Source organism: Macaca nemestrina, chromosome 18 (assembly GCF_043159975.1).
Source record: "Macaca nemestrina isolate mMacNem1 chromosome 18, mMacNem.hap1, whole genome shotgun sequence".
Taxonomy (NCBI): Eukaryota; Metazoa; Chordata; class Mammalia; order Primates; family Cercopithecidae; genus Macaca; species Macaca nemestrina.
The window spans coordinates 3,076,222-3,100,216 of NC_092142.1; the positions used below are offsets into that span (position 1 = coordinate 3,076,222).

The 23,995-nt window shown below is 57.2% G+C and overlaps 1 protein-coding gene across 2 annotated transcripts; it reads left to right on the forward strand.

Annotated features, from left to right (window-relative positions):
* The first annotated feature begins 1,579 nt into the window (after positions 1-1,579).
* On the forward strand, positions 1,580-23,885 carry LOC105485791 (potassium channel tetramerization domain containing 5). Of its 2 annotated transcripts, XM_071083957.1 has the most exons (7): positions 1,582-1,858; positions 11,036-11,144; positions 12,933-13,024; positions 14,847-14,942; positions 17,408-17,533; positions 20,120-20,178; positions 22,251-23,885. In XM_071083957.1, exons 1-6 carry the CDS (start codon positions 1,607-1,609, stop codon positions 20,162-20,164), a joined length of 720 nt encoding a protein of 239 aa, XP_070940058.1. In that variant the 5' UTR covers positions 1,582-1,606; the 3' UTR covers positions 20,165-20,178; positions 22,251-23,885. The 2 variants fall into 2 exon arrangements, with proteins under 2 accessions (XP_070940059.1, XP_070940058.1); XM_071083958.1 differs by lacking the exon at positions 20,120-20,178 and having other exon boundaries at positions 1,580-1,858.
* The last annotated feature ends 110 nt before the right edge of the window (positions 23,886-23,995 follow it).

The window sequence follows — 23,995 nt, forward strand, 5'->3', positions numbered from 1 at the left end:
CTTATATAAGGTTATTTGCTGGCTATTGGTGGCCTCTAATTCAGCCTGCTAAAAAAATTCTTTTTTTTTTTTTTTTTTTTTCCTTGAGACAGAGTCTCACTCTATCGCCCAGGCTGGAGTGCAGTGGCCTGATCTCGGCTCACTGCAGCCTCTGCCTCCTGGGTTTAAGCAATTCTCTGCCTCAGCCTCCCAGTAGCTGGGATTACAAGCGCCCACAACCACGCCCGACTAGTATTTTGTATTTTTAGTAGAGATGGGGAATCACCATCTTGGCCAGGCTGATGTTGAACTCCTGACCTCGTGATCCACCCGCCTCGGCCTCCAAAGTGTTGGCATTACATCGCGCGCGGCCAAATTTTTTTTTTTTTTTTTTTTTTGAGACGGAGTCTCCCTGTTGCCCGGGCTGGAGTGCAGTGTCGCGATGTCAGCTCACTGCAACCTCCGCCTCCCGGGTTCAACTGATCCTCCTGCCTTAGCCTCCCGAGTAGCTGGGATTACAGGCAGGTGCCACCATGCCCGGCTAATTTTTTGTATTTTTAGTAGACAGGGGCTTTCACCGAGCCAGGCTGGTCTCGAACTCCTGACCTTGTGATCCGCCCACCTTGGCCTCCCAAAGTGCTGGGATGACAGGCGTGAGCCACTGCGCCGACCACGCCCGGCCTAAATTCTAATATACGAATTATATGGATTGAATTCATGTTCGGGGCCACGTTGTTGTATGCACAGAGGTACAGCCTTAAATGTGAACAATTACTAGAAACTATATTTTAAAACTTTTTTCTGACTTTATTACATAAATTTTCTTCCTTTTTTTTTTTTTTTGAGATGGAGTCTCGCTCAGTCACCAGGCTGGAGTGCAGTGGCGAGATCTCAACTCATTGCAACCTCCGCCTCCCGGGTTCACGCCATTCTCCTGCCACCGCATCCCGAGTAGCTAGGATTACAGGCGCCCGCCACCAAGCCCGGCTAATTTTTGTATTTTCAGTAGAGACGGGGTTTCACCCTGTTGGACAGGATGGTTTCGATCTCCTGACCTCGTGATCCGCTCGCCTGGACCTCCCAAAGTGCTGGGATTACAGACTTGAGCTACCAGGCCCTGCCCTTATTATATAAATTTTGTATTGGGTCAATGATTTAATCATATCATTTAATGAATCTGTTTACTCTTTTTTCCCCCCCAAATATTTGTGCTTCAGGGGTAGTTACCAGATGATCAATTTTCCTCGTATATCCGGTAGTCTTGTAATAAAAAGCATGTAGAGTGTAGACGTCTGCTGGTGTGGCTCCTCCTTCGACCGGTGCATGAGCTGGGGTCACGGTGTGGGTAGAGGCTAGGGTCTGGGTCAGGCGCTCACCCCGCTTGTGGGAAAGCGAGGCAGGTCGCCACCGCAGTCTGTCAGCATTGGCGCCCAGACCACGCCGGTTGCGCTCCCGCCGGAAGCGGGCCTAGCCTCCTGCTTTTCCGGACCGGAACTTCCGCTTGTCGCGTGACGCCGGGGCGGGCGCTCTACCGGGGCGGACCTGTGGGCGGGACAGAACTCGGAGGACGCTATTAAAAGCCGGACGCTTCCGGTGGAACGGAGCTGTGGCGGGGCTTGCTGGGATCATGGCGGAGAATCACTGCGACCTCCTGCCGCCGGCCCGGGGCGGCCTCGGGGCGGGGCTGGGTGGCGGCCTGTGCCGTCGCTGCAGCGCGGGGCTCGGCGCCCTTGCCCAGCGCCCTGGCAGCGTGTCCAAGTGGGTCCGGCTCAACGTCGGTGGCACCTACTTCCTCACCACTAGGCAGACGCTGTGCCGGGACCCGAAATCTTTCCTGTACCGCTTGTGCCAGGCCGACCCCGACCTGGACTCGGACAAGGTGAGGGCCGCGCGGGCCAGCCCGGAAGGTCCTGGCCATCCCGGCCTGCGGCTACCGCACACGTTCTGCTTCGTGCAGAGGAGACCTCAGCGGGAGCGGGCGACTCTCCTCGGGCTTCGAACCCCGCGATCCCTTGTCACCAGCTGGTCCCCAGCTTCCCCCGACCCCCTACTCTGGGAGGGGAGGACGAGGATGGCGCCCTGGAGTCCACTGCTTTGGAGGATCCTGAGTCGCTTCACCCTGGGGTGTCTCTTCCTTGCCCTCTTTGCTTTTCGGTGGAGGAGGCTTCCCAGATCCTGGACTTTGCTGTGATTCTACTTTCTTTTTCTCAGTAGGTTCTTTTGCCCAGGGTGTGTGAACGCCTTCTCTTCTCTGTCCTAGGATACTTGCTGGCTCTGGAAACAGAACCCTTGCGTTGCTCTGTCCTTTCACATTCTGGACGTTTGAATTAACGCTGGCGCGGGGGTTGACATGGGCGGCCCTTTTTTTTCCCGGTGACTTGCATTTAGAGAGTTGGCGCTCCATCCTCTCCATCCACAGCACGTATCACCCACTCAGCACCTCTTAGAAGATGCGTCCGTAGTATATAGTATGACTTTTCGAAGGGAATTTTGCTCATGTTAAGGGTTGCTTTAGGGTTGTCCAGGAAGAGCCAGGTAGGGAATCTTTCAGTCTGCTTTCTGATTAGCTTAGTTTTCTCACTGTCTTCGCAAAAAGACAGGAATTTCCAGGTTAGTTTGCCGCTTGTCTTTCATCAAGCGAAATGCTCATGCTGTTGGGCAGATGGCAATAGAAACCTTTTATTACCTTTATTAAGAGTTGTGAAGCCGAGGAAGAGTGTCTTGGGAGTTGTGCAGGATTGAAACTTAGAAAAAAAACGTGTTTGAAGAAGATGTTGCCTGTTTCTTCAAGGCAGTTCACAAGCCTTACACTAACTTTGCTGGGTCTGTCAGTTGAGCTTACATGATTGCACTTGGCTTTGTGCCGTGGCAGCCAACATTTGCCATGCATGAGCCTTCCCAGAAAGACTCGGATCCCTTTTCAAGTTTGAGAAGCCTGACTGAAACCATTCTCAGCATGGCATGACCATGATCAGGAAAAGAGAATCTGGAGTTACTGCTAAGGCCGCCTTGTGGGTAGAAATGAGGGTTTGAGATGCCAACACTCCTGTCTCTCCCCACAACTTCCAACTGTTTCCATTGCTCATTTGACCAAGCCGTCTCCTCAGAGAATTGACTCCCAGGAAATGACAGTATAGGCTTTTGTTAGCTGTGATTTTCCTCTCATAAGGGTGGGTGTATGTTTTACTGTTTGGTTTTTCTTTTTAAATAGCAGGGCTTAGTGGTCACTCCCTTGCCTTTCTACTCAAGCATTCCTGTTTTGTATGTGAAATTAGATTTTAAATTGCTCTTGTTCATTGGATTCTTTGAGGCAATGTCTATCTATTCAGCACTGGAGCACTTGATTCAGAGCTGATTAACTTTAGCACAGTTAAGGTGGTTCATCCCTTTATTTTACTGTTCCTTAAGATTTTGTTAAAAATTATGGGCTGGGCTCGGTGGCTCACGCCTGTAATCTCAACAGTTTGGGAGGCCGAGGCAGGTGGATCTCGTTGGAAACCAGCCTAGCCAATATGGTGACGCCCGGTCTCTAGTCAAAATACAAAAAATGAGTTGGGTGTGGTGGCAGGTGCCTGTAGTCCCAGCTACTCCGGAGGCTGAGGCAGAAGAATCGCTTGAACCCGGGAGGCCGAGGTTGCAGTGAGTCAAGATCACACCACTGCACTCCAGCTTGGACGATAGAGCAAGACTCTGTCTCAAAAAAAAAAAAAGCTTTACTGTAGGAATCAGTTCTTTGGGGGAGGCATAATATATCTATGTTATGCTTGCTCTTTTCATCATCCTCCATTTAACCAGGTTTGATTTCCAAATGGTAAAACTGAAACTCAGAACATGAAGGTAAAGTAGCAGTACAGTCTGTCTCATAAAATAGTTGGAGTAGGGGCCGGGCATGGTGGCTCACACCTGTAATCCCAGCACTTTGGGAGGCCGAGGTGGGTGGTTCACCAGAGATCAGGAGTTTCAGACCAGCCTGGCCAACATGGCGAAACCCTGCCTCTACTAAAAATACAAAAAAATTAGCTGGGATTGGTGGCGCGTGCCTGTAGTCCCAGCTACTCGGGAAGCTGAGGCAGGACTGTCGCTTGAACCGAGAGGTGGAGGTTGCATTGAGCTGAGGTTGCGCCACTGCACTCCAGTATGAGCAATAGAGTGAGACTGTCTCAAAAAATAATAATAAATAAACAATAATTGTAGTGAAGAAGGTTAGTTTTAGTGATAGATAATTTGCCAGAAGTGTAGTGCTAATTCATATTAGTCCCAATACTAAAGTGTTTTTCGTCAAATGAGGAAATGTGTAAAATGCTTCATCTTAGTTTTTGTCTCCTGTGGCTCTGATGAAAGAATGTCCCAGGAGATTCCTCCTAATTAAATCCTGAGTGAGGAATCTGAGGAGGAGGGGAAGGGGTGTCAGGAGTGGGAGGCCATTAATTACATGATAGAAGACAAGCAGGATGTTGCTTCACCTGTAAAGATCTCTAAGCTCTGACCTCAGAGTTGAGTTTCATGAAAGAATATTCCTAGAGTTGGATTTAAGCGTGAATCTGGTGGAAGAGTCCCTGCCTGGATTATTGGACTAGTGTGGAGTGAGCACCTGGGCTTGCAGAATGTGGGGGTCTGGAGAGGAGTTGGATGGCGAGATTTAAGGGGGAGGATTCCCAAGAAACCGTAGAAGCTTTGGGTGCCTGAGAGGTTGGGAGAGCACCCTGCTAAAGCATCCTATCTGGCAGGGAGGGGAGCTCTTGACAGACGGGTTGTTAGGGAGGGTGATGAAAGCCACACACATCAAGAGGCTGACCTGCTTGCCCTCTGGCCCCACATCTAAGCTTCTGGGCTGTGACTGCCCCCAACCAAGTCCTCAGAGCCCAGCTCGGGACCCACCACCCACCATACTCCATGCTCCCAAGCCCTTACTCTGCTGTTCCAAGGGCCCACGGCTGCCACGAAGTTCTCTTTCTAGACAGCCCGATGTGAATTTTCACTTCCTCCTGGGACTTCCCCCAGCAGGACTGTGGCTGTGTTGTGCATTTCAGCATCTGCTCATCTGCTGCTCTGTCATGTTTCTCTTCCATGGTGTCTTTAAGGGCAGGCCAGGTGGAATGTGGCTTCCCAAAGACTCGATTCATTTGGGTTAGGTCTCTTGTACTGCACGATCCCTGGCCCGTAGGCGTTGTTGGAAACAAAGTCGAGTTTGTTGTTTCCAGCTAAACCAGCCCCTGCCTTAGTGTGGAGATACTTCAGGAGTTAAAGGGAAACAGGAAACACTACTGCGTTAGGGTTGGAAACCACTCAGAAAGAGGAGGATTTGGGGAGGCTTCGGTTCCTGCAGCTGAGGCGGCCCTGGAGAAAACTGCACGTGAACGTTTGCCCTTTGAACAGGGCCCGTGTCCCGGCTTGAGGGTTGCAGATGTGGTGGCATCAGATGGGTCTTTGAGGGGTGGGGCAGTCAGGGTGCCTCTAACAGTGTACTTGGTGTTGGCAAGACCTCGGGGGTGGAAAGTTATGAAAGGAATTGTTCAGACAGGGCTCAGTGATGGGCTGTGGGCTGGAGTACTGTCTTTGAAGCCGCTTGGCAAGAGAAGTGGGGATCACGTCGAGTGGGGATGGCAGATGATGTTCTGTGTAGCCAGCACTGGTGAGAGCTGCGGCGGCCTCAGTGTGAGGCCGTGAGTGGGTGTGTGCGACGGTGATGGACTTGGTTTCACACTTCAGTTGAGGATGTGGCTCTGAGCATGTTCTTTGCTCTGACCACAAGTCATCTTCTATTCTGGACGTGAGCGATGGTCCCCGCGGTGCTGGGGGCTCCCGGCTCCTTCCCCACTGCAACAGGTGCTGGTCCTCAGCAAACCTGTGCTCACCTCTTTATCAGGTGCCTCATCTGAAGCCCTTTAGACCTTAGGCCACGAGTCAGTGCCATAAATTCCTGAGAAAAGGACTCGCCTCTGGTGATGAAATGGAACATTTCTATTGGGTTCAGTCCTAGCTAGGAAGAATGAAAGAAAACACTTTTGAGCCTTTCTGAGAAGAGCTTGTGTCGGGGCACCTGACACGGGCCTGTGGTCTTCGGCCTTCTCGCCTGCAGACCTCTGCGGGTGGCTGGGAGGAAATGCTGTCGCTGCCTGGGCAGTTCCTCTTTCTGGCCCTGCAGGTGCAGCCTTCAGTGGCTGTCGTCCAGCAGGGCAGTGACTAGTCTTGGTGTAGCAGGAGTCAGAAAACTGGCCCACCCGCCTGTTTTTGCAAGTAAAGTTTTACAGGAATGCAGAGATGCCCGTTTGCTTACGGATTGTGTGTGGCCGTTTTTGCTCTGAAAGGTCAAGATAGAGTGAGGTCTAAAGCCTCGCCAGGGCTGGTCCCCGGTCAGAGAAGAGAGCAGTGGCTGTGATGGGGCACCTGCTGCCTGGTCTCTCCCCAGCCCTGTTGTTAGCCACCAGGCATCCCAGGGACTCCTTTTCAGATTCTCGTAGGCACTTTGGTTCTTTTAGCAGATCCCCCCTCCACATCTCAGGTCAGCAGTCCCCAGGCATGGTCTTTAAAGGCTGGGGAAGAACCTGCCTGCGTGGCACCATGGGAGGGGTCCTCGTAGCGGAGGGGCCAGCAAGCCATCTCTCTCCCAGGATGTGCTTGTTCTCCGTGGGCGTCAACTGGGCAGCTCTCCCTGGACTGCAGAGCACCTAGAACATTCTGGCCTGGGGTTGGTGTGACGGAGCATCTTCCTTGGAGTTGGGGAGCCTGGGTTGGACTCTGCCCACCCCGGGCCTGCCTCGTGACTTGGGGTGATTTCGTGTCCCTGTGAGCTGTAGTTTCTTCCTCTGTAAAGTAAGGGTGACATCCTCTCCCGAAGATGACAGATGTGGTGCCCCCGCCCCGTACCTGGTGCCAGGCCAGTGCAGTCAGGAGAGGTTGTGCCTGGCAATCTTCATCTCATGCTTATACTTGGTTTTTATTTTTAAATATTTATTTATGTATTTATTTGAGATGGAGTCTCGCTCTGTTCCCCAGGCTGGGGTGATTTCGGCTCACAGCAACCTCTGCCTCCCAGGTTCAAGCAATTCTCCTGCCCCAGCCTCCCAAGTAGCTGGGATTATAGGCACGAGCCACCAGCCACCATGTCTGGCTGATTTTTGTATATTCAGTAGAGACGGGGTTTTGCCATGTTGGCCGGGCTGATCTCGAACTCCTGACCTCAGGTCATCTGCCCACCTTGGCCTCCCAAAGTGCTGAAATTACAGATGTGAGTGTACTTAGCTTTTAGAAAGAGTATGCCAAGAACGCTTTTTTCTTCCTGCAGCTGCACTTTTTTCTTTCTTTTTTTTTTTTTCCGAGACGGAGTCTCGCTCTGTCGCCCAGGGTGAAGTGCAGTGGTGCGATCTCGGCTCACTGCAAGCTCCGCCTCCCGGGTTCACACCATTCTCCTGTCTCAGCCTCCTGAGTAGCTGGGACTACAGGCACCCGCCACCACGCCTGGCTAATTTTTTTGAATTTTTAGTAGAGACGGGGTTTCACCGTGTTAGCCAGGATGGTCTTGATTTCCTGACCTCATGATCCGCCTGCCTCAGCCTCCCAAAGTGCTGGGATTACAGGTGTGAGCCACCACACTCAGCCAGCCGCACTTAATTTCTGTTAACGTCCACTTCTGGCCACACTCAGCCCTGTCAGCTTTTGGTGATGCGCCAGAGGCCGCTGAAGGCCGTGTGTATGGCCAGGAATGCCTCTCCCTTCCAGTCTCCTTGCTGCCACCCAGAGCTCTGGCTGACCCTAGCAGGACAGGCCCCCACAGGGTGTGTCTCCACCTCTGGGTGCTGGTGCTGTGGGAAGGGCAGGGCTTCCTGGGCAGCCCCCGAGTTTTCTTTCAAGAAACCTGAGACCCCTGCTTCTGAGAGGGCTCCAGTTCCTGCCGAGCAGAGCAGGACCCTGCAGCGACCTCAGCTTGGCAAGACCCCCTGTGGTGCACCTGAAGCATGTTTCTTCCCAGAGAAGCCGCTGGACCTCGTGTGAAGGGCCAGGTCATGAGTCCACACATGTCTGCTTCTCACTAAGCTTTGAGTCATGCGTGGGGCACGGACCTCCCAAATTCCAGTTTCTGTGCTGGGTGAGGCCCAGAAGCAATGGAAGGGAGGGGTAGTGGGGAGGCAGCAGGCCTGGCGATCAGGGCGCAGGGTTCCCCCCGCTCTCCGAATCTGGGTGCCTTGGACAAGCCTCCTTGCTCTCTGGCCTCAGTTTCCCCATTAGTAATTGGTGACATCAAAGGCCTCTCATGGGCCAAAGACACCACACATCTGCATAAAACAAAACAGAAGAGAGAGTAGTGGTGAAGCTTTTGTGTGCGAGATCGGATAATTTCAGAGTAAAAACTCAGTATTTCTAATTAGGTTGATTGCGGATGTTGGTGCACAGAAAATTCTATGCCTTCACGTCTAGATTTCTGTGGGGCAATTTGGCAGAGTTGGCTCAGGGCACCTCCCCCTCTTGATTTCGTCCCCTCTGGTGGCACGTGTCTCCGAGCGCTGGGAGTGACTGAGAGCCGCAGGGCTGACCGAGCCTCTGTGCGGAGCTCCGGGAGCTGCGGGAGCAGTGGGCGGCAGCAGGGTTATGTTCCGTTCAGCATCTGGCGTGAGAGTTTGCCAGTCTCCACCCTCATTCCTCACTGCGGTTTTCCTTTTTTTTTTTTTTTTTTTGAGACGGAGCCTCGCTGTATCGCCCAGGCTGGAGTGCAATGCACAATGTTGGCTCACTGCAGCGGGGCTCTTGGGTTCAAGCGATTCTCCTGCCTCAGCCTCCCTAGTAGCTGGGATTACAGGTACCCTCCACCATGCCCAGCTAATTTTTGTATTTTTAGTAGAGACAGGGTTTTGCCATGTTGGTCAGGCTGGTGTTGAACTCCTGATCTCAGGTAATTCGCCTGGCTTGGCCTCCCAAAGTTCTGGGATTACAGGCGTGAGCCAGCATTCCCAGCCCTTCACTGCCATTTTCAAGGCTGCTGGTTGCATTAGGGACGTGTGCCTGAGAGGCTGGGGGACCCCCACGTTGCCCCTGCTGCTTTGCTGGGCAACAGCATGGATGGTGGAGAGCTGCAGCCAGAGTCTGGTGAGATGAACAGAGTGGCCAAGCTTGTTACCAGACTACTCTGAGCACTGCTTTCCTGACCAGATGTCCATCTGCAGCTGCCCTGTGGACTTGGGGAGTGGGCAAGCAGTCAGCTCTGTCCGCGGGGTCTTTTCTCCATCTCCCAGGGCTGTGTGTGCCCTGGCTCGGCGCTGCCTCCCATGTGCTCCCGTGTCCAGGGTCACCCTCTCCTTTGTGGTTTGGAAACTGCCCTGCCTGGCCTACGGCCCGTGGCTCCGGCTGAAAGCTGGGACCCCTGGAGATGGGTGGCTCAGCCCAGCCTGCTGGGCCCACTCAATGCCATCTTGGGCCTGGCCACAAGTAGGTCAGATGCCAATTCAGTGAGATGCGGGGAAGACGAGGGAAATGACTTATCAAGAAAACAGTCTTAATTATGGCTCTTTTACAAAAAAAAAACACCATGAACCTTCCCGAAAATCAAGTGCAGCCTGTGCTGGTTGTGTGAGCCGTGGAAGGCACGGGAAAGCCAGGAAGAAGAGCGCCCCCACGCCCGGCCCGCAGCATCTCGCTGGCTTCGTGGTGGCCTCTCCTCATCCCAGACTTAGAGGCGTGACCAGGCCGGGGCATCTTTCCTTCCTTGTGTTGTGGGGGCTTGGGCAGGCCCTGCTGCCGGCCTTATGGGCAGGATAGGGGCCCTGCCTAGGTTGGCCCAGGCGCTGTTCTAAACCTCCCCAAGGTGACCTTGCTGCCTTTGTCTCCGTGAGCCTAGGAGTATATCCTGAATTTTGTATGATTTTGTGTTTCCCATTTTCCCATGTTCCTTAATTTTTTGTTGTTTCTGCATCAGGGTGGAGGCTACCGAGCCACATCCCTAACACCAGCAGTGAGCTGCCAAGGCCCTTGCGCATGGGCTAGGCACTGTCGGGGCCTGGGCTGGCGCCACGAGTAGCCCCCGCACGCGCTAGGCCTATCTGGAGCACGTGACTCACTTGAGCTGGGAGCACCAAGACCTTTGCCTACATGTGTGGAAGCGAGTCAGGCCACAGCAAGACCTGAACCCTGGTGGGATTTGGAGGTCCTGGTTTAAGACCTTGGCACTTCCTGTGGATGTGGAAATCTCCCATTGAAAGCACTCAAAGAGTGCAGTGGTGAGAGCAGCACCTCCACACGCCACTGCCTCCCTGCCCTGGCGCGGATGTCCCTGACCTTCCCCTCTGCCCAGACAGGGCCTGTTTCTCAAGGAACCACACCAGTTAGAAGGAATCCACGGGAAGAAATGGCCGGAGAGCTATAAGGCCAGCCACAGAGGAGCCAGTTTTGGAATTTCCCACCAAAGGTTCAGCCTGCTGCTCACCCTTCAGCCTCTGGTGCCCCACGGCTCAGCTGGGTTCTAGGGGCTACGTGGTCTCAGGGCAGGCCATGCAGGGCTCTGCAGTGTCACTCTGGGAGAGGGCTGTGGAGGCAGCTGCAGGCCCAGTGTGCCGAGTCCACAGAGTCTGGATGTGTCCTACATAGGCCCAGAGGTTGTGGGGCTCAGAATTGAACCACGTGGGAGGAGTGTAGTGTGGCAGGGGCCCCATATGAAGCCCGCTGTCCTGGAGGCACTGGGGCGGCGGCGGGGGTGCAGAGCGGCCGATAGCCTCCAGAGGATCTGGGTGACGTTTTCATGTGTGTTTTCCTAGAGGTCTTACAGTTTTGAGGACAGAGGTCCAGGGCACAGTGGCCTCACCTTGGAGTACACAGAGCCAGGCTGTCTCCATACAGAGAGACTTAAACTCACCTAGACCTGGGATGGTGGCTGGTCAGGGTTAGGCTGTAGGTGGCAGGACGTGGCCACACCATCAGGGGTTTCCTGAGATGCCGCAGGCTCAGGTCTGTTGGGGAGAGGCCTGGGTCACCTGGTGCCTCTGAAGCCTCCTGATGTGACCGGGCCTTGGTGGACCTGCAGGAAGTGTCGGCTTCTCACGGAGGACTCATCGTGCTCTGCTCTCTTTAGGACGAAACAGGTGCCTATTTAATCGACAGAGACCCCACCTATTTTGGGCCCGTGCTGAACTACCTGAGACATGGCAAACTGGTGATTAACAAAGACCTCGCGGAGGAAGGTAAGCCGACTTTTGAGCATAGGTGCCTTAGCTTTGGGGGCAAGGGCCTGACAAAGGTGCCACGGGCTCCACTTAAGACGCAGATGCCTGCAGCCTGGGCCCCCAGGGAGGAGCAGGCCCTGTACTCTGAAGCTGGGGCCTACGTTCTGGTGCTGAGGCCACGGGCAGCGGCGCAGCTGCCGGACAGGGAGGTCTGGGGACCCTGTGACTGTGGGGTCCTCCCCGGCTGCAGCTCCTTGGAGGGCTCCCTCTGTGCAGGCTCCAGCTGGCGACACAAGGGGGCGAGGGGCTCCTCCCTGCTGTGACTGAGGTGGTCTGAGCAGGTGTGTGAGGCACATGCCCGGTGATGCCCACGGTGTGGCTCAGGGCCCTGGTTCCCTGGCCTGCTCTCCCTCAGGGACAGCCCAAGGGTGGTATCTCTGTGCCATCACCTGGACTGTGCCTGCTGCTGCCAGCTGCCGTGTTCCATTCTGAGTGGTGGTGGTGCAGGGACGGCACCCACACGCGTGGGCCCAGGCTGGCCTGCCTGTGTGCTGTAGTGCTGGCTTGGCTCAGAACAGCCCGAGACCTTGCCATGAAGACTGAGGGTTTCTGGGCACCTGCGTGCAGGCGTGGCCCTGCTCCCCGGCGTCCGTGTCTGTGCATCGGTCTGTACTGAGCAGCGCCTCACTCCGTTTTTGCTCTGGGTCTCTGGGCCTCGGCATCTGCCTGCCTCCTCCGAGTTCACGCGGGGCGCGGGGTGTCGGGAGCTGTGGCCCAGCCCTGCTCCCGCTCTGAGACTGTGACCCACACTGCCCACTCCTGTCTCTTTGGCAGGCAATATCTTTCATATGCGCTCTCTCTGGTCGCCTGGGCAGCCCCTTGTGTTCTGCCATGGAGCCGTTTGAGTCCAGGCTTCACTTTATCTCAGTCTGCCCCTAGTGGGATTGGCTCAGAAACAGGCGCTAGACACAAACCGCCTGGGCTCGCTGGCCCGCCTCTAACCCGCCTCCGACACGGCCACTCGCCCTCGGTGCTGGGCAAGGGGGCTGTGCGGGACCCGTGCAGGGCTGGGAAGCCTGTGACTCTGAGGCTCTCATCTCTATCCTGTGTGGCTCTGTGCTATGTAGGTGGCGGGGTGTTGTCCTGAGCTGCCATGTCCCATGTGTGGGTTCGTCTGGAGACCACCCATGAGGAAGCCCTGAGGCTAGACCTGTGGAATCTGCTCTTAAGGCTCTTAAGGGAGGTGTGCAGTCCCTAAATGCGGCACATTTAGGATGGCAGACTTTGGGAAGAGCTGGAAGTGACCCTCTCAGCCAGGCACAGTCTTCCCTTTGAATGGGGTAAACTGAGGTGCCAGGTGACTGAGACATATGCACAAGGCTGCAGGCCTGAGCCCCACACAGCACCCCACCCAGTGGCGTGGCAGTGAGCAGGTTCCCAGCAGGAAGCCTTGGCCTCCAGGCTTGGAGGGAAAATGCCAGATCCCACCCCTTGCATGCCGTGGCCTCAGTTTAGGCATGCACTGAGCTGCATGTAACCAGCGACTCCATACCTGGTGGGCCACTGGAGGTTGCTCGAAGTTGCCTAGGGTGACCTGAGCTGGAGGTATTTAGTCCACACGTCGGCCCTCTCGCCACAGCCCCTCCACCCATAATCCTGGAACCCCGCAGGGCTAACGTGTCTGCAGGAAGCCTGTTAGGATGGGGCCTGAGCAGCTCACGGTGGGCCGAGCCATGGGTCCTCATTGCAGGGGATTCTTTGGTTTCGTTTGGTTTAGTATAGACAATTTATTTTTCTTTATTCCAGGAGTATTGGAGGAAGCAGAATTTTACAATATCACCTCGTTAATAAAACTTGTAAAGGACAAAATTAGAGAACGAGACAGCAAAACATCACAGGTAAGAGAAATAACTAAGGCTAGAAGCTTTTATGGCTGGTGTGAAGGAATGGCTCCTTCTTACTCCCCCGATCGGCTGCCTCCCACATGAGTCCTGCAGTCTGGGGCTCTCCTGCCCTGAGACCCTTGTCCTCTGTCACCACCCCAGTGCCCGCCAGCTCCGTCTACAGCCTCGCCCCAGGGTCCCTTGAAGGATCCGTTCAGCCTGCCCGGCCCAGCCTCTGGGAGCCCCCAAAGGATGGTTGTAAGGGAGTTGGGCATGGGAGACGCGTGGAGGGAAGGAGGGCCCCATGAGGGCTGGTCTGGGAGACCCTGAGGTGGATGGCATCTTGTAGGGAGCAGAGGGTGCCAAGGGCCTGCAGCTAGCATGACTGGAGGGAGACAGCAGAGGGGTCATGTGGATCTGCACAGGCGTCAGAAGGACCTTGGTTTTATTGGGAAGAGGGGCGAGTCGCCACAGACAGACCTCTCACACCTAGCGCAGCCCTTCTGCAGCCCGGGGAGCCCAGGTTGTTGGTGGGCTGTGCCCAGTACCTCCTGTGGAGGGGCCACTGCTGGGCCTTGGGCATCAGTCTTGTCCCTGAGAGCTGAGCCTGCCCCGGCCCCAGCTTAGCATCCTTGGGAAGGCACCAGGAGTGGGTGTGGGCCACACTGTGGCTGTAGCTGCCATCAGAAGTCTCGGTCCACTTAGAGCCCTGGGCCCTATGCAGAGACTCCTAGCCTGGCCGCTCAGGGCCACTGGCCACCTAGCGACATGCCCAGTTCCCCCTCCTGCTGGAGTTCCCTTGGCACCACTGAGGGATCTGGTGGGGCTCCTTATCTGTGGGGCAGGAGCTGTGTCCCACACCCTGGGTCACCTTGTCCAGCCTGCTTTTTTCCCTGTTGTGTGACCGGGCTGTGTGGGTGCTCCCTGCCTCAGTCTACCTGCCCGTATGACGCAGGTGGGTGAGAAATGGTGCAGGTGGGAGAGTCCTTGCAGTCCAGTCTTGCTGTGACACACAGTAGCATCTTACTGTCTTGCAGAAGAAGGCACTCGGTTGTGTGACCTCGAGGCCACTGTGTGCCTTTGTCACTCATACATCCCTGGCATGAGTCACCATCTTAAGGTCAAGGACCAAGGATCCCTGAACCCTTTCTCACTGCTGTGTTTCCATCCAGCTCTGTCTGCAGCCGGAGTCCTCTGTAATGACTGTGTCTGGGACATGGGGCCGCCCTGCCCACTGGGGAGCAGCTCCATGCAGGCGGGTGGCCCTGGTGGCTCACCATCACTTCCAGGACCACAGCTGCCTAGAGGGGCATAGCAAGTGTGCCAGGCAGGTGGGGGATTAGGAGGTGGATGGAGTTTTGGGAAGCAGCTCAGCCTTGAGGAGGCCTGAGTCCAGGCTGCTGCGCAAGTTCAGGAGCCTTTTCTGGTAGCCGGGAGTGAGCTTTGTCTGCCACTGGCTCTCAGGGCCCTGCCTGCCAGAGCCTTTCCTGACCAGTGAATTCAGGGCTGCATGGTTCCTGCGTGCGGAGCAGAAATGGACGCTCTCGTGTCGTCATGTGGAGCCACAGGTGCTCTTGGGATTTCAGGAACATGACTCATTTTATTTTGGAACTTAGAAATAGAAATATTTTTGGAGGCGAACGAGGAAGCAGAAAACAGCAGCTGTTCGGGCCGCGTGTTTTGATTTTGTGGATGTGCTCAGGGTTGCTTTGGGCCTCGTGCCCTGCGCTGAGAACTGGAGAGTGAACCTCAGCCTCCCTGGGTCACCTGGGCTGGGGCCACAGGCAGCAGCGGGACATGGGTGGCCCGCCCTTACTTGTGCCCATTGTTCTTGCAGGTGCCTGTGAAGCATGTGTACCGCGTGCTGCAATGCCAGGAGGAGGAGCTCACGCAGATGGTGTCCACCATGTCTGACGGCTGGAAGTTTGAGCAGGTGAGGGGTCGTGGCCAGGCTGGCGGCAGCCATGCTGCAGCTGAACTTGTACTCACAGTGGCTCAGGGCTCAGTGCTCCTGGAAATGCAGACTTCGCTGCTGGCGTCTTCCTGCAGTTCCGGGGGTGCTCACGACAGTGGCCTGCGCCCTGTTTCCGCTGGAGGAGCCGTGGGAGTTCGAGTGTGGTGGGCAGAGGTGTCTCAGGCTCTGCCCCGTACCTTTCCCTCCTCCCTGGCCTGCCTCTTCTTCCCAGCGCTGCACTTTCTTCACATCACCTGGCACCTCTGTGTGACCAGGGGATTGGTGTCCCCAGAGCCTCCTGGCAAGCCCACCACTCAGTGCACGCCTCCGTCCCCCACAGCTCACTCCAGTGAAGCATATGGAGGCCCTGATGCCCTTCTCAGGCTGCCTCCCTTCCTGCCTGTGCTGGAAGGTGCTGCTAGGCCCCCGTGCCTTCTTTCCACCTTGCTTTACCAAGCTGTGGCGGGTGGGGTCTGATGGGTCTGTGCAGGGCGTGCCTTCTTCAGCAGCTTCCATGGGAGCCACCTGAGTGCTGCATGGGCCACTGTGCTGTGGCCTTGTGGCTTGTCATCGGGGACCTCAGGACACATGAGGCATGGCCTCTGAGTGGGGAACCCTTGCCCACGGCCTGGCTGCCACTGTTCCTGGTGCTAGGCAGACACTGAGGGTGGGGACAGTGACCTTGCCCAGCCCTCCCTGTCCTAAGAGTTTCCTCTGTCACTTGCTTCTGTCTGGGGCAGATCCTGTCCATGACCCAGTGGCCCTGCCAGGTTGTGGGAGTGACAGGCTCAGCCAGTGTCCCTCTGAATGAAAGCTACCTTTTCCTTTGAGTCTTTCAAAATAATCACATTGTAGGGTACTCTGAGCCTCCCCTTAAAATGTCGCCAAAGACATTTGCATCCCACCGTCCACCCTGAACCCCTAGGCTGGGGGCCGGGGTGACTGTGGGTCTCTGTGCTGACAGGGCAGCTGACCAGCAGCCTGGGCCCTGCCCTGCACTGGCGGCTGCATGTTTCTCATGCTCTGACCTCACCAGAATCGTGCCAGAGGCTCCCATGGGAACAGAAATCTCCACTGCTAGGCAAGCCCCACCTCCCCGTTGTCAAGAGGCCCTGGGAAGCTGTGTCAGCAGCTCGGAGTCCGTGAACAGGGCTATCCCCATGTGGCACCTGTGCTCTTCTTGCAGCTGTCTTGTGACTTTTCTGTCTGGGAGGGAGCGATGTGTCTTGCCCGTAGTGGGCACCTCCCTTCCGGGGCGGCTTCAGGTCTTTGCCCTTAGCGCTTCTGGGTGGATTCCGAACCCATTGCAAAGAACGGGTGTCCTCCCCGTTCCTTGATTATGACCTGCTTGGCACGCTTCATCCCTTGGCGACCCCTTCTCCCAGTTCATGTAGGGAAGCTGCTGGGCTGACCAGCTGCCCCGGCTGTGGGGTGGGACCCTGCGGGGTGCTGGGAGGTGGCCAGACCGGACCTAGGGTCTCCAGTGGTCAGCAGGGGATTGCGAACAAGGCTTGGGAAGTGGCTGGGGTGCCTGTGAGGACACAGGGGCTCCGGTGGGCATGGCCATGAGTGCTCCCAGGGATACCCTTAGCTGCTCGGGCCCATGCCAGCACCCCTGTGGCCGCCTCACTGGGCTGGGTCCACTGTTGCCCACTGGGTCAGCCGCCAGCGGCACAGGAACAGCAGCTAACTGCGGGTTGCTCTCCCGGCCATTGGTCCAACTGTGCAGGTCATAGTGAGGCCAAACTGTGAGTGCCACCCAGCTGCTTTTTGGCTTGGTGGTGTGCTGCTGGCATGCTTTTTGTGATTTGCATATTGCATTTTAATTTTCCCTTTAAAAGCACAGAAGTTCCTAGGGGCCCAGATTAGCCAGCCATGGGCCAGATGCCTGGCCAGAGAGACAGGTTGGCCCTGGGCCTGCATGGCCTGGCCTGCCTGGTCACCTGGAGGGAGGCAGGTTGGAGTGGCCCAAGGGTGTGCCCAGCAGGCTGCAGCAGACCCACCCTGGCCGAACTCCTGGGCAGCACAGCTCCTCCAGCGGCTTTTGGTCCAGTCAGCGGGCCCCAAGCTCTTCCCTCCAGGCTATCAGAGCTGCCCTCCACTCTCCTCCCGCTGCCCCTCTCCCTCCACCCCAGTTCAGGGACCCTTCTGCGCCCCTCCCCCTGGGGCAGCGGCCCCTTTTGTCCCAGCTGGAAGCGCCAAGGAAAGCTCAGGGTCCTCGCAGAGGACGAGTTCGCCCCGTGCCGTGCCATGGTGTGGGGGTGCCGCACGTGTGCTCGTGCAGGCGTTCTGGGGCTTTGTTTTCCATCCATTTCCTCAGGCGTCGGCAGTCTTTGCTGCGGCTTTCGCAGTGGCAGGCACGTCCTGAGCCTGGGCCAGTCAGCCTGGCTGCATCTCTCTCAGGCTTCAATGGGCTGCATCTCAGGCTGTGTCTTCCCTTGCAGCTGGTCAGCATCGGCTCCTCTTACAACTATGGGAACGAAGACCAGGCGGAGTTCCTCTGTGTGGTGTCCAAGGAGCTGCACAACACCCCATACGGTACAGCCAGTGAGCCCAGCGAGAAGGCCAAGGTGAGAGCTGGGATGGCCCCGGCCTGGGGCAGGCTTGGGTGGGAAGGCTCTTGCCCTCTCAGAGCTTCCTCCTCTCCTGCCATTCTCATCAAGCCCCCAGTGTCCGCCCCTGTGGCCTTGCTGACTGGTCAGACGCATGGTCTCCCGTGGGACAGGGTCTGTCAACACAGGCTCCCAGTAAGCTCCTGCGACCTCCCAGCCTGCACACACAGCTGCTCCTGGAAGGGGCCCCTGGGCCTACTGCAGGGGCTGTGCTCTTAGGAATGCCACTGAGGGCTGTGTCTCAGGGGACCCAGGGTTCTCTGTTCCCAGGGCACAGCCTCTGCTGTGTGAGTGAGGACTTGGGACGCTGAGGCCTGGCTGGCATAGGGATCTGGGCCATCCCTGAGTGCAGGGGTGGGCACCCTGGCTCAGCCACTGTCTGGGCCTCATCTGTGTTGAGAGGAGGGTGTCCTGCAGGCCCTGGGATTCTCAGGCTGCACAGAGTGGGCCCTGTGTGGCACCCAGCCTGGCAGCACTGGCGCAGACTCTGCGGGGGTTCAGGCCCTTCTGTTTTCTGTGGGGCAGGCAGCTGGGGTGAAATTCAGGGACCCCTGCCTCATTTGCTTTCAGGTTGGCCCCGTGGCCCTGCCCACAGGTGACCCATTCTGGTGGCATTTCCTCTGGGCACATTCTTAAGGTTGAGACTCCAAGATGGACAAATGTGACCATCTGAGCAGAATCCGGCCTTGGCCTGGGCCAGCTCCTCCTGGCAGGACTCCCGGACCTCAGAGCCAGGTGGTGGCTGGAGAGCCCTTGGCTGGGGTCTGCATGGGTCTGGGAGAGCCTGGGTGGTGGGGCAGGCTCTGTGGGGAGCCAGCCTGGGGTGAAGGCTCGGGGCATTGGCAAAGGATGTTGAGTGGGTGCCATGAGAGGCCAGAACTGGAAGGTTTTTAACTGGTGGCATTAAACCAGGGACACCTGGGCAACCGCAGACTCTTGGCTGGGGGCCTCTGGCCAGCCACCAGCAGTCCAGGACTGTCCCTGTGAGCCTCTCCGAGTCGGCCTTTGGAGGTATGCCTTTGGGAACAGAGGGGCGGGGCCACCAAGCACGTCTCCTGGAGGCCTGTGACCCGGTCACTGCAGCCTTTCCACCACGGGCAACTGTCCTGGCCCAGAGCCTCCCTTGCTGGCCGCCGGTTGCCCTCTTGCTGTGGGCAGAGGGCAGTCCTGCTCCACCACTGTTCCTCGAGGCCGGGGCAGTATAGGGCTAGGACAGGCCCTGGCTCGTGACAGCCAGGGTGGAAGCTGGGGTTTCACTGCCAGGCTTGGAGATGCTCTTCCATTTGAGTCTCAAGCCTAGGAGGCAACCCCTGGAGCTCAGTCACAGGGAGGCGCTTCTCTTCCTCTTGGAGCAGTCGTAGGGCTCTTTTCTAAATGGTTTTATTTTTAGAAGTTTTTTATTTCTGAGCTTAGTTTTTATAACCAAGCTCCCCTGGGCTCCTATCCCTCAGGTGGCTTGGCAGCTGCAGAAAGGACACGCTCTGTACTGTGAGGAAGCTCCAGGCATGACCCCAAATCCATTTGTGGTTGAGAATGTGGCCCTATTTCATTTTCCAAAAATACCTGCTCTGAAGTGGGGCAGCTGTGGTGGCTTCTTGATGGGGGTGGTGTCAGCAGTGCCCCGGAGGCAGAGCTCAGGCCAGGGCCTCAGGAGGCCGTGGGGAATTGCTGGGGCCACAGCTGGAGGACTGTGATGGGGGCACCCGAGTGTGGCTGGGCTGCACAGGCCGCATGGTCTGCAGGCCCTCGTCCCTGGTGTCCCTGCAGCATGTGTGGCCTGGTGCTGCTGGGCAGCTGTCCACACTTCAGTCAGCGGTGGCAGGAGCAAGGGGTTGCACTTGTTGCAGGCGAAGGTGGTCCACACATGAGCACACCTGCTTCCCACGCCAGCCCCTCAAGAACTTGTTAGAAGGACGCGCAGAGCTCACAGAGCGCTTGAACTCGGGGCTGCTGTTTATTCCCAAGGAACAGAGAGACAGGTTCAGATCAGCAAGGGCGGGCGCCTGGGCAGAGGCCAGGGTCTCCCCCGGCGTCGAGCAGTGCCCGGGCGGCTGAGGAGGGGGTTTTTGGTGTTTTTGGGGCTCCATTCCATAGCCACGCTCGATGGGTAGGTCCGCCGCCTGCCACCATGGCTGATCCCAGTCTTACCTCCTGTCACCCAGGGCCCCACCCTCTCTCCCGCAGCAGTGGGGCCAATGCAGTGGGGTCCACAGAGCCCAGGCAGCAGAGGCCCTCCTATCAGGCCAAGATCTGCGAGCTAGCGCCATCTGCCAGGAGTGGGGCCGGAGGCCAGGCGCCTCTGGACAGGGTTCAGCCCCAAAGCATGTGGTGGGACAGGACCAGCCCCAGATCACGAGATGCAGCTGCCTCACACAGGGAAGTTTCACCTCTGAGATGTGGCAGAGCCCCTGAGCCTGTGTGTCTCTTCATGGCGTGGCCTCACTGGAGGGTCACCGGGTGTGGGGGTTTGGGCCCGGGGTAGCCGCCCACCCGCACTGTCCTGACAGCCTGTCTTCTCCCCTGCTGCACGCTGCACGCCGCCAGAGTGACGACGAGGACGAGGGGCACCCAGGGAGTGGCTCAGATTAAGTGTGAATGTCATGGTGAGCTCCGTGGCCTCCTTGACCCCATGGCCCCAGCTGACCCTTGCTGCAGACCCTCCCTGTGTGTCTGTCTCTGCCCCGTAGTTGACAAGAGCCCTCCACACTCCACGCCAGCTGTAGATCCGAAATAGCACTGTCTGGGGGGCGGTGGGGCTGTTGCTGTGGGGGCAGACGCCCAGGGGCAGTATTGGGGCGTTTGTTGGGATGACTGGAGGGTGCCTGTGGCAGGCCAGGCTGTGGACGTCAGTAGTCGCGAACACAAGAGCCCTTCCTGGAGGCTGGGCAGGGAGTGCCACTCCTGCTGGCAGCCCTAGTGGGTGATCTTGTCTGGCTCAGGCCACAGGCTCAGGGCCAAGGGGTCAGGACCACTGCAGCAGACAGCAGACCCCGATCTCAGCTGCCAAAGCCCACGGCATCCCTGCTGTGCTCAAGCCTCCCAGACCAGCGTGTCCTGCAAGCTCCTCAGCCACCCGTGCCTGCCTTCCTGTGGGGTGCCTGGCCATGGGGTACAGCCTCAAGGGCCCCCTGGTTGGTGTCTGCAGTTGGGCCTTCCTGTGGAAGATGGCTTAGGGCGAGAGTGTGTCCAGAAGACGTGGGTCTCAGCCTGGGGTGAGAGTAGACAGAGTAGCTAGTGCTGCCCCGGCCAGTCTTGGGAGGGTGAAGGCCAGCACTTTGGCTGCAGGTCTCCAGGGGGTCTCCTGCCCGCATCAGGAGGGAGCTGTTGGGGCTCCCGGATGCTCCGATGCCACGCTGCTCGTGGCCTGTCCACTGCGCTGCTTAGTTTTACACAGGGCTGGTGGGGGCTTGGGAGCTGCACTGTCTCCCTGAGTCAACTCCAGACATCCCAGTAAACTTGGGTATCACCCTGGCCCAGGGATGTGCTGGCCTGCGGGATGGGCTCCTCCGAGGCACTGGAGAGTGAGTGGGAGCCTCGAGCTGGAAGTGGCCCAGGGCACTGAGCCTCAGGTGCACCGTTGGGGGTGGAGTATTGGAATTAGGCTGAGCAGCTCAGGGGACATGGCCTCCGGGAGCCTTCGGAACAAGCCTGGGGCGGCATGCACCTTTCACCACTGCCCTCTTTCTGGTCAGTGCAGCATGGCAGTGACCTTTGGGAGGCTGTGCCCGGCGAGGGCCCGGGCATTGCTGCCCCACCTGGTGTTTCGCAGCCCTCACGTGACACATGGAGACAGCCGTTGTGGGCCACGCACAGTGAGGCTGGCTTGCTCCGAAGCTCCCTGCCCGGAAGCGTGGGCTGGTTTCCCCTCCACATGGTCTCTGGGGCTGCCGTGGCTCATTTTGGGAGTTCAGCTCAGCGGCATTGACCAGCACCTGAGCCTGTTCTCAGGGGAGCCCAGGCCGACTTGGGGGTGGCCTCGGGGGGTTCCTGGATGCTGGTGAGGAAAGTAGGGAGGGTACCCCAAGGAAGAGTTCTGAGGAGGTCAGAGGGTGGGGAGGGCAGGGGCCGAGGGGCGGTGGACTCTGCAGGGCTGCCGTGGTCCAGATGAGGAGGGGTCCCCACAGCGTGATCTGCACTTGGGGTAGGCCTCTGAGGGCTGGCCGGTGTTCCATGGGGCAGCCGGGAGGGGCCGGCATACGAGGTGGACTGGCCAGGCTGAGGTGCGGGGCCGAGGGCTTGGGCAAGGGGCATCTCCAGGAGGGTCTGGGTGTCGGGGTGGGGGTGGGGGCTGCAGTAGGCATAGAGGAACGGAGGGAGACAATCGGGGAGCGGGGACTGCTGAGGGACCCACGGGCCGAGTTGCATTTCATGTCTGAAACCCAGGACTGAGTGGGTGAGAGGGCCAGGAGTCAGCACTTTTGGGTGGGCCTGGGAGGGGCTGCCGTGCACAGTGAGCACTTCCTGTGTGGGGCCTGGAGATGTGCCGGTCACCCCGGTGAAGGTCCTGGGCCTGCCAGCTGAGTCCCCAAGAGCCTGGCCGGTGCTGCTGGGTTCTCAGGGCCCCCCGAGCTGACCCCAGGCCTGTGGGCTCTGTTCTCTGGAGCAGGCGCCTGGTCAGGGCCACCTCCCTAGCCCAGGGCCCAAGTCCTCATTTTATGCATTTGGTGTTTTTCAGATTTTGCAAGAACGAGGTTCAAGGATGTAAGGGACATAGTATTGACAGCTGAAGAAATGATTTACGTTTTCCCAAGATGTAATGAACTGCCATGTCCAGGAAGCTTGGCTGTGAGAAGAAACCTGCTTTTGATCATTTTTCTAGAGATCTGGGTGTGAATCCTTTTTTGCCTCTGAGGTGGGTGGTGAGAGACGGGCCCAGCTGTCCAAGGCCAGACGTCCCCAGGTGGGGGGAGCGCAGCGGCCGGGTGGGCACTGCCTCTCGGGGGGGCCTCGATCTGTTTTTTCCAAGTGCCACATGGGACTGAGGCAGACGCTCCCAGTCAACCCGCTCAATACTGAAGATGGTGTGAAGGAAGCGTTCTTGGTGCTACACAGTCTGGAAAAGCAGCCTGGGCTTCACTGGCAGGAAGCGGCCGCAGCCGCATCGGTGTCCAGCGCGTCGTGGCCTCTGGTCCAACCGCCAGGCCCTAGTCTCAGTCAGGGAGTCTGCTCTGCCTCCCAGGCGGGATCGCTGGTTTCTCTCAACCTCGCAGAGCTCCTGACACAGGTGGCTTCTACGTCGTCACTACTTCCCGGTGTCATTCCGAGGCTGGGCCTTCTTCTGACACAGGCTCCAACCCCGCCTGACCAAGCCTGGGATAGTCAAGGCTTCTCAATTTGTATTTTCCAGGCGAGAGAACTTTGTACCCCTTTTCCGTGTGGATAGACTCCCCAGTGTTTATACTCTGGAAATGCCCACAGGGCTTGCTGCGTGCAGACTGATCTGTTCCACCCGTTAGCGTGAGGTAGCAGTGTCGCCTCGTCCCTCCCACTGCGGGCTCACGGGGAGCTGGCGCCTGTCAGTGCCTTGTTGCGCCTGGCATAGAGGTTGAGCTGGAGGCCTTTCCACTGGCTTCTGGAGCTGAAGGTCTGGGTCACGGTGAAAATTCGGGATGTTTACAGAGCATCACAAATGCCTCTCTCTCGCCGCTCTCTCATTTTCTTTGTGTAACTATGCAGCCTTTCCTCTCTTTCTGGGATGTTTGGGACTTTACTCGACCTGCACGGGCTCTGCCCGACATGCCGTGGGAGCTGCTGGGATTCCTTTAGAAACCGCTGCCCGCATGCTTTGAAAACAGACCTTTCTCAGCTGGCTGTGGGGACCTGTCAGAGTCTGGGGACCTGGTGTGCAGGGCAGGCTCCAAGCGCTTTGCTTCCGGACCTCAGGCTTCCCAAGGGGCGCTGTGCAGACTGACCACCGGCCTCCCGCCTGCAGGTCAGAGGCTCTGACACTGTCTGGTTTCCAGTGCTTCTGGAGACTTCCTGCCTAGGCCTCATCCTCTTCTTTGCCAGTCACCTGATTAACCAGTTCTCCAGCATTAGGACTTACCTCCTCGTTTTTGTAAGGTCTCTTGTATGTTGTTACATGTTTGGCTTAAACAATTTATAAAAGCCTTTCTAGAAGGCAGACTTAGCCACGGTCGACCCTGTCCTCCCCAGCAGAGCCCGGGAGGACGACGGCCGCTGGGGCTCCTGGGCATCCTCTCTGGGGAGCTGCTGGCCGCTTAGCGTTGTTTGACTTTTGACCTTGACATAGTAGATAGGCTTGTGGTTTTTTTAATTTAAAGATATTAAGACTTAATTCACTAAAATTTATTCTGAGGGGATATTTATACTTTTATACTTTTTTAGGTATTGTATTTTATCAGCTTACAGTTTAATGCCTAAGTTTCCCCTGAAAATAGCAAATAAAATTGTGTATTT

Bases quoted from the DNA above. Each gene is read 5' to 3' on its own strand.
- LOC105485791 (XM_071083957.1), top strand. From the start codon at position 1,607: ATGGCGGAGAATCACTGCGACCTCCTGCCGCCGGCCCGGGGCGGCCTC. The intron at 11,145-12,932 runs GTAAGCCGACTT...TCTTTATTCCAG, and splicing joins CAAAGACCTCGCGGAGGAAG to GAGTATTGGAGGAAGCAGAA. The intron at 13,025-14,846 runs GTAAGAGAAATA...TTGTTCTTGCAG, and splicing joins GAGACAGCAAAACATCACAG to GTGCCTGTGAAGCATGTGTA.